Raw genomic sequence first — 9550 nt, 5'->3', positions numbered from 1 at the left:
GTCTCAAGCAAGGACTTGGTCTCAAGTAATGGGTTAGTGCATTTGTAAACAGGAATCGCTTGACAAGTAGCCCCCTTCATCCCCCCCCCTTTCTCGTCCTGATATGGCTCTGCGTAGTCGGCTGGACGTTAAGCAACAAATAAACAAAATATTATTTGTCTACTGTTGTTGTAATGAGTGCTGGGAAGAAGTGTGTAGTCAGTAAAGACTCATGTACAAATGTACAACTATAATGTGTCTACTGTTGTTGTGATGAGTGCTGGGAAGACGTGTGTAGTCAGTAAAGACTCATGTAAAATGTACAACTATTATTTGTCTACTGTTGTTGTGATGAGTGCTGGGAAGAAGTGTGTAGTCAGTAAAGACTCATGTAAAAATGTACAATTCTGTGTGTCTACTGTCGAGTGTGCTGACCTGATGTGAAGCTGTGTGTAACTTGCTTTGTAGTGCTGCATGAATCCTAAAACACACAAACATTCGTGTTATAAATCATAGTTTGAAGACCTAAGATCAAAACCTTTGCTATTAATTTACATACACAGTCATATTGGTTCAAATACCTGCGCAGGAAACATGTACAATACTGAAATAAGAAACTGAAACACACACACACACACCCCGGTGTAGGATCCGGTCCGGTCCCCCCTCTGAAGTAGTCCCCCGGGGGACCAATTCGTAGCAAAAACTGCTCTATAATGGTCCCCCCTTAGACATCCAGCCTCGTTTTTCTTAGGCATTCAAGCCATTTTCAATCTATATCTTCGTCCGGTATTATGTAGTGCACAGACAGAAATCTCTTTGACTATATTTTGCAGAAAATAAAATAGATCTGATTTATAATGCCGTTCAAAAGAAAAATCACATGAAATAAAATGAATAATAAATAAATACTGATAAGAAGAAATGAAACCAGTCTCTGATTCTTTCCTTTCTTTTCTCTGAAATTGCTGGTAACATTACTAACATTGTAACAAGAAAAACGAGGCTGGATGTCTAAGGGGGGACCATTATAGAGCAGTTTTTGCCACGAATTGGTCCCCCGGCGGACTACTTCAGAGGGGGGACCGGACCGGATCCTACACAGGCACACATGCACACACACACACACACACTTGCGTGAGAATTTGGACAACTTTACACTTTGATTGGGAGTATATAAATAATGCACCCTCGCTCCCTCACACCCACAGTCCTCCATGTGTGCACACACAAACACACACGCACGCTTACCACACAAGGTATTTAAACAGGTGAAGCCAGATTTGTTCTTCCCTGGTCAATAAATTGTTCTCGTCTTTTAGTAGTTTGGTGTAGAAAGACAAGACAGTGCAAGGGAAGTAACTCCGGCTCACGGAATCTGGTGCTTTTTGCCACAAACATCTTCGCCTGCGAATCTTGCTTGCCAGTGAAGCAGCTTTGGGAAAAAGCTTTGAGCTGTCTGGTATTGTTCATAAGGTAATGTTGAGCTTACGCAAGCGCTATGTTTGGAATATGTTAAATTTTTAGGCAGGAAGAGGTGCTGACAGACTTGTTCAGGGCAGCGAGGGGTCGCGTGCGCCATTTTGTTTTGGCTCCGTTTTGTTTACATCTTTTGGGACGTTTTTCTACTGCAATCTTTGCCCCTACTTACGTACAACTTGCTCATACAACCAAATACATACCTGCATGCTCTCATTGAGACAAATACAGAATTGTCATTGTTATACAACCAAATATACATACCTGGGGCGGGGATATAGCTCAGTTGGTAGTGCGCTGGATTTGTATTCAGTTGGCCGCTGTCAGCGTGAGTTCGATCCCAGGTTCGGCGGAAATTTATTTCACAGAGTCAACTTTGTGTGCAGACTCTAAAATCTCAATCCTCTTTTACGAGCGTTGCCTCCTAGGTTATAGATGCTTTTCGATAATAATTCTGTCAGGATTAACAAGCAGAAGGGAGGAGTAGGAGCCCCTGAAACTGCAGACACATTTCTCAACATCAGGAACACTCTCCAGGCTTCCAACGGACTATAACCTGCGATCGGCACTAAAAAAACAAACTCGGATGTGTATATTACCATGTATGATACCCTTTTCTTTTAAAAATCAGCGTTCACGAGTTAATGGGAGTTGAGAATTTGTTGTGGAAAGGATCGTTGGCACGTATCACAATGTGTATTGATCGAGGTCACGTGGGTTTGGCTTGAGGTCATGTGGTATTAGGAAGACGTGTGATCAGCAAGACATTCATGGCTCTGGTGATTATATTTTTGAAAGAAAACTGTATCATATCTAGCACACGTCGCATAGCATACACATCCCAGTTGGTTTTTAGTGTCGATCGTGGGATACAGCGCATCAGAGGCGTGGAGAGTGTTCCGGATGTTGTGAAATGTGTCAGGGGCTCCCACTCTTCCCTTCTTCTTTTTAATTTCTGACAGAGTTATTTTTGAAAATCGTCTATTACGTAGGAGTTATTTTTGAAAAAACATCTATTAATCTTGTGCTTTGTACACTGGGTTACAAGAAGAATTATTCTTTGCTTTGATATAAGGGACTTGTGTCAAAAATAAGTCAGAAATGCCGCTAGTGCTAGAGACCACTCTAACACCTTAAAACATCTAAGAAAATCTGGTCTTAAAAAGGATAGGTTTCGCAAAAAAGAGGTGAGGTTATAAACAGAATATCTGAGAAGGAGGTTCTAAGAGGAGGGGTTCGCTGTATCGGGTTTCTATGCAAGTTCATTTGTTTGCATTTGATGTTCGAAGAAGAAAAATTCTGTTTCAGCAGTAGCCAGCACATTGTTTAAATTAACCATAAGTTTTATTGTTGCAGCAGTCAGTGGGTGGAAACAAACCAAGACGGACAGTGAGTGGCTGTGACAGGATGGAGGAAGAAGAGCGGACAGTGAAGACAGAGGTCAAGACAGAAAGAGATACACAAGAACCACTACCAGGGAGACAATCAGTGTCACAGTGCATGACAGGGCAACATTCACAAGAGCCAGAGGTCAAGGCAGAGATCAAGATAGAGATCGACGTGGCGGAAGAACCACCACTAGCATGGTACATGGCACACCAACATTCACAAGTCACAGAGGTCAAGATAGAGACCGACGTTGCGGAAGAACCACCACCAGCATGGTATATGACACAGCAACATTCACACGGTGAGTGTTTAGATGATGGTTAGATTTTACAGCTGCATGTATTCATAAACATCAACGTGCATCATTTGCATCTAGATGATCACTGGTGTCAGTTTGCTCGCCATATAACCACACAAGTCAAACTTGGAACTAGCTGATGATGCAGAAGGGGTCTAATTTAAACAGAACGCAGTTTACAGTAGTCTCACGTAGGACACTAGATTGAGTGCTGTCTCTCTTTTAGCCAGGAATTTCAACCGGGTTCATTTCTATAATCAGGAAAAATACCCCCAGGAAGTGCACTTACAGGAAAACTGCCCTCTAAGGTTTAAATCAGATCACTTCTGAATTGAAAGTTTTTGTCACTGTATGAATACCTATAGAGAGTCATGAAACCACCCATGCCCTCTGTTCACCACACAGAGTCAGTGTGTGTGGGGGTGGGGAGAGGGGTCACATTGTTAAAAATGTATGCAAGGATGATACCCGAAAGTGTGATTGATGCAAGGGAGAAGAACTCAAGAAGGGAGAGGGGATGGAAGAGCAAGAAAAGGGAGTGGGGAACATATGGAGCACAACTTTGGAGACTAAAACTGTTTCGATTTTAAATGTTCTCTCTACATAGTTGAACTTTCTTTTATCTCGTAGCATGGTGTCTGCTGATAGATTATAACTTTCATACACTGACTTTGCTAACATTGCCACTCACTTTACAAAGAAAGCAAGACGTATTTAACCTTCACCGTGCGACTTCTGTCTTGTGTGTGGCGCACGTTATATGTCAAAGCAGCACTGCCCTGATATGGCCCTTCGTGGTCGGCTGGGCGTTAAGCAAACAAACAAAGAAAGATAAGTGCCTTCTGGGTAAAATTAAAGTGGCGATTTCTTTTAAACTTTTGGTAGTTTTTGATTGCGACTTGATGGTATCCTCAAATAGGAACTTCCCAACGACCGCTTTTTGAAAAATTATATTTATCTTTATAAACTAACCCCCCCAAAAGGTAATTAATTATGACCTACACAGTCGAGATGATGTGCGTTGTAGACAACCCATATGGCATTTTAAGCTGAAGCGTAATAATAAAACTAATGAATCGGCCTTTGAAGGAAAGAGGGGAGACAATGCAGCTGTGATCCGTCTTTCAGACCACCCTGGATACTGTCCCCTGATGTTAATGGGTTCTTGTTTCCCCCACCCATACTTTTGTTGTTGAACCGTTCTTTTAAAAGCATGGGTCGTATACATTAATTTAAATATTTATTTTTTAGTCAAGCAGTATGTAAAAAATGTTAAGTTCTTTGTACTGGAAACTTGCATTCTCCCAGTAAGGTAATATATTGTACTACGTTGCAAGCCCCTGGAGCAAATTTTTGATTAGTGCTTTTGTGAACAAGAAACAATTGACAAGTGGCTCTATCCCATCTCCCCCCTTTCCCCGTCGCGATATAACCTTTGTGGTTGAAAACGACGTTAAACACCAAATAAAGAAAGTAAAGAAATATTTATTAATAATAATGATAATAATACGAGAATTTATAAAGCGCACATATCTCACCACAAGGCGACTCAAGGCGCACTCACACACAATCTTTTGCATTAACAACTCAAACATACTCATATACATTTACGCATAAATTCATGAACTTTTATATCATGCTGGTGTGTTTTTGTACACACTTAATTTGAGGATATTTTTATTGGTTTTAAGTTTAACTAAGATAGAGAGAGAGAGTGTGTGTGTGTGTGTATGTGTGCCGTGAGAGACTGCTTAGGATTTTTAGATGTGGTTTAGTGCAACTCTAAATTCTTCGTAAATGTGATACGGTTTAGTGTTGTTAGTTTTAAGTGCAATCCTTAATTCTTAGTAAATGTGATGTACCGTAAAGTACCGAGTAAGCGCCCACCCCCCACTTTTAGTCCAAAACCGTGCATAGGGTATAGTACCTTGTAAGCGCCCACCCCCCACTTTACATCATTGAAATCAGGGGAAATAAAAATTCCGCACTTGATCTGCTAGTTTTGTGAATGATTTCCCTTTCTTGCAAACCCTATCAAACACCTGCAAGTCAATGATGGAAATGTGTCGCAAACAGCAAGTGAGTTTGGGGTAGATAGAAAAAGGATACGAGAATGGCGAGAGAATCGCGATACCCTGTTACGTCACCAGGCCGGAAAGGAAAAGAAGAAGCTCTCTCTCTCTCTGTGATCCCTCTCTCTCTGATTTCTCTCTCTCTCTCTCTGTGATCTCTCTCTCTCTGATTTCTCTCTCTCTCTCTCTGTGATCTCTCTCTCTCTCTGATTTCTCTCTCTCTCTCTCTCTCTCTCTTTCTGCCGAAAACAGTCTTTGGCCAAGTAAAATAGACTGCTGCCCATATCCAGAAGACGTACGGTACCCCTTGTTCAAGGGAAACAGAGACACAGTGCGGCCGACAGCGGCACCTCTGCAGACAAGAAAAGGATGCGACGACATTTGTGATTACGAAGATATGATTACGAAGTGATCAAAGATCACATTTCTTACTGAAAACTGCTCGTGCATAGGGTGTAGTACCTAGTAAGCGCCCACCCCCTACTTAAGGTCGGAATTGGTGCACAGGGGGGGGTGGGGGCTTACAAGGTACTTTACGGTATTTTATGTCTGTGATGGCCACTGCATGGCAATTTTCCTTGTTTTTGTAAGGACAGTAAAATTTTAAGTCTTGAGTCTATCACCCAGAATGTGTAGTTTAAAGCGTCATCCGGTAAAGGTGAAACTAAGAAGAGAAATGAGGTGCGTGTTGTTAACAACACATTTTTGACTCGCATGCGAAGCAAAAGTGAGTCTATGTACTCACCCGAGTCGTCCGTCCGTCCGTCCGTCCGGAAAACTTTAACGTTGGATATTTCTTGGACACTATTCAGTCTATCAGTACCAAATTTGGCAAGATGGTGTATGATGACAAGGCCCCAAAAAACATACATAGCATCTTGACCTTGCTTCAAGGTCAAGGTCGCAGGGGCCATAAATGTTGCCTAAAAAACAGCTATTTTTCACATTTTTCCCATTTTCTCTGAAGTTTTTTAGATTGAATACCTCACCTACATATGATATATAGGGCAAAGTAAGCCCCATCTTTTGATACCAGTTTGGTTTACCTTGATTCAAGGTCAAGGTCACAGGAGCTCTTCAAAGTTGGATTGTATACATATTTTGAAGTGACCTTGACCCTGAACTATGGAAGATAACTGTTTCAAACTTAAAAATTATGTGGGGCACATGTTATGCTTTCATCATGAGACACATTTGGTCACATATGATCAAGGTCAAGGTCACTTTGACCCTTATGAAATGTGACCAAAATAAGGTAGTGAACCACTAAAAGTGACCATATCTCATGGTAGAAAGAGCCAATAAGCACCATTGTACTTCCTATGTCTTGAATTAACAGCTTTGTGTTGCATGACCTTGGATGACCTTGACCTTGGGTCAAGGTCACATGTATTTTGGTAGGAAAAATGTGTAAAGCAGTTCTTAGTGTATGATGTCATTGCTAGGTTTCGTTACCCTAAAGGTCGAGGTCAAGCATGTGAGTCGTATGGGCTTTGCCCTTCTTGTTTGTATTATGTCAAAAGTGCTTTTTGGGGGGGGCAATGATTGTTCTTTTTCTTTCTTGAAATGTCATCACATTTGGTGACAAATTGTCTGTTCATTAGTTCAGATAAATAAATGACGAGTTGCTCACTACATGTACTGCTGCTGTGTTTTTTGTGTGTGTTGCAGTGTCCATCATGGCAGACTTCATATCGGAGAGCACAGCAAGCATCAAGAAGGAACAGACGACAAAAACTCAGGCTGAATTCTTCTATCAGTGTCCGTCGTCACAAGAGTCGGTGAAACATTCCAACAGACAAGGGAGTGAACACATCAAGTCCGAGTCAAGAGATGCAGAAGACACAACAGTTGTGACGGGGGACACACAGTTCATTCCAACACACCGAGATGAAGGAGCCGGTGCTGAATCAAGCGCAATAGCGAGAGACGACACGACACAGCTGACAAGGTCACCTTGCAACAGTGAAAGTCCTTCATCACAAGATGGCGTATCTTCAGAGGGAAGCAGCACTGGATTGGATCACCGCACAGCTTGTCAGTCACACAGTTTGCAGGGGGAAAGTTTTGACAAACACATGGCAACACAAACAGAGAACAGCACAGGACAAAACAAGAGAGAAAGAGGACACAAAACAACAAAAACTCATTCCTGTTACGATTTGAAGCAGCACGTGGTAACTCATACAGGTGAAAGGCCAAATAGATGTGCTCAGTGCAACTTATTCTTTTGTAATCCTTCAAGATTAAAGCGGCACATGAGCATTCATACAGGTGAAAGGCCATGTAAATGTGCACAGTGCAATTCATCCTTCAGGGATAGTTGGAAATTGAAGCGGCACATGGTCATTCACACAGGTAAAAAACCACATAGATGTCCACAGTGCAATGCATCCTTCAAACGCCCTGACTACTTAAGGCGGCACATGCTAACTCAAAGTCATACTCTAAACAACGAAGTGACTGTGGTAAGATGAACAAAGTGGTTTACGAATCACTGTACTCACCGATACAAAGACGACACAAGAGGATTACGAATTTTCGCTTCCAAATTCGTAATCGTCTTGTGTCGTCTTTGTATCGTTGAGTACAGTTTCTTTTCCTGATGAAGCTTCCAGAAGCGAAAATTCGTAATCGTCTTGTGTCGTCTTTGTATCGGTGAGTACAGTAATCCTTTGTTTTTTAACAAAGTCATACTGACAAAAGAGTGAAAGAGAGGCGCACAGAAACATGTTTCAGATGATATCACCATCAACACAGAAGCAGAGAAGTGTATAAGTACTGAATTGCTTTTGCAATCCTGACAGACTTCTAACACACACACACACACTGTGCGTGTGAGTAGATTATCCAGGCTCTTCCATGATCTTATACATCCACTCACACAACTGCAAACCCACACACGACCTCTCTCTCTCTCTCTCTCTCTCTCTCTCTCTCTCTCTCTCTCTCTCTCTCTCTCTCTCTCTCAAATTTCAGAGATGTACACATCAAGTCACGGATCAACATTCATACATTAACACACGCACAGGTTACCACTAGAATATGTAAAGTCATTTGTTTTGTCCCCGGGCAATACATTGCTCTCATCTTTCAGTAGGTTGGTGTTCTAGACAATGCAAGGAAAGTAATTCCGGCTTACTGAATCTGGAGCTCCATGAAGTGTAGCGAAGGTGGAGACAAGCTCTGAGCAGTCAATGATAGGTCTGCTTTAGAGGGTAATGTTGAGCCTTAGTGGGTTTTGAATTTCATTTAAATCAAAAATTACCAAGAGGGTTCCCGAACAGTACGTGTTCTTGGCAGGATTATGTTCAAGTTACGTACTTCCGGTCGGATTGAAAATGGCGTCTGCCGAACACCCTGTGGTGTAAATTCTGACACGATTTTATTAACATTGTGATAAAAGACAACCAGGGGCGGTTCACATTATGCTCTGGTGAATATCCCAGCTCAATAGACGATTAATCGTGGACAGTCTGTCTACAAAGTGCCCATAGTCAGGTAATGCATGCAATACATATGTCATATGTCAAAGTAGCATGTGTCATGTCATACTCATAGTCAGGTCAATGCATGCATTACATTTCATGTCCAGACCAGGTTACTGTACGAAATTTGCGTACAATCTTACGAAATTGAAGACCGCTGTACGATTATACGCCAGACATTAAAATCATACGCAAAAACAAAAACAAAAAAAAAAAATTTTAAATTTTTTTTAAAAAAAATCAATCGAGAATATTCCTGTACATCACTGAAGGGTTTTTTGTGTGAAGATGGAACATGACTACCTTAATTATGGGGTTCTTCAGGAGTTAAAAATATAAGTATGAAGAGGACTGTGTGAGCCTAGAACTTACTTACTTATTGCCTTTCACGCCTGGTGGCGTGTAGGGCAGCGACAAAGGACCGTGAGCCTAGAAAGCAATGTGTAAAGAGGACTGTATGAGACCAGAAAATACTGACCAGTGCAGTGACAGAAATGAAGGGCTGACTCAATACTGCTGACAGCAGCTGATGCAAATTTTCCTCAGAGGTCAAAAATAAAAATTATGTTTTTCTATCATTCGTTTTGTGTCACATTTTCAAATATCTAATAGTGTATGGTTGTTTTTTTTCAACAAAAAGTTTTAATTTACTTTCAGTACAAATTCTTTCTTACATGTATTTACAGTCTTTAAATAATGGGGTTTGAGGGGGGAATAAAGCACAGTGTGTACCGCGAGAATGAATTGTACACCTTAAAATTCTGATTGTACACATTTTTAGCCTCATTTGTACACCAGGAAATTTTAGTGGTAATCAGGTCTGCATGTCATATGTCAAAGTAGCA

The 9550-nt window shown here is 41.3% G+C and overlaps 1 protein-coding gene across 1 annotated transcript; it reads left to right on the top strand.

Moving 5' to 3' along the window:
* The first annotated feature begins 1333 nt into the window (after positions 1-1333).
* LOC138949738 (zinc finger protein 135-like) lies at positions 1334-9283 on the top strand. Its single transcript, XM_070321545.1, has 3 exons — positions 1334-1455; positions 2815-3148; positions 6889-9283. Exons 2-3 carry the CDS (start codon positions 2866-2868, stop codon positions 7692-7694), a joined length of 1089 nt encoding a protein of 362 aa, XP_070177646.1. The 5' UTR covers positions 1334-1455; positions 2815-2865; the 3' UTR covers positions 7695-9283.
* Positions 9284-9550: the final 267 nt, after the last annotated feature.

This window comes from Littorina saxatilis, linkage group LG16 (assembly GCF_037325665.1).
Source record: "Littorina saxatilis isolate snail1 linkage group LG16, US_GU_Lsax_2.0, whole genome shotgun sequence".
Lineage (NCBI taxonomy): Eukaryota > Metazoa > Mollusca > Gastropoda > Littorinimorpha > Littorinidae > Littorina > Littorina saxatilis.
This window is presented reverse-complemented; position numbering and strand designations above follow the sequence as displayed.

What these genes read in the sequence shown, in the direction of transcription:
- LOC138949738 (XM_070321545.1), top strand. Translation starts at nt 2,866, where the DNA reads ATGGAGGAAGAAGAGCGGACAGTGAAGACAGAGGTCAAGACAGAAAGA. An exon ending in GACACAGCAACATTCACACG is followed by an intron (nt 3,149 to 6,888) that starts GTGAGTGTTTAG and finishes TGTGTGTTGCAG; the next exon opens with TGTCCATCATGGCAGACTTC.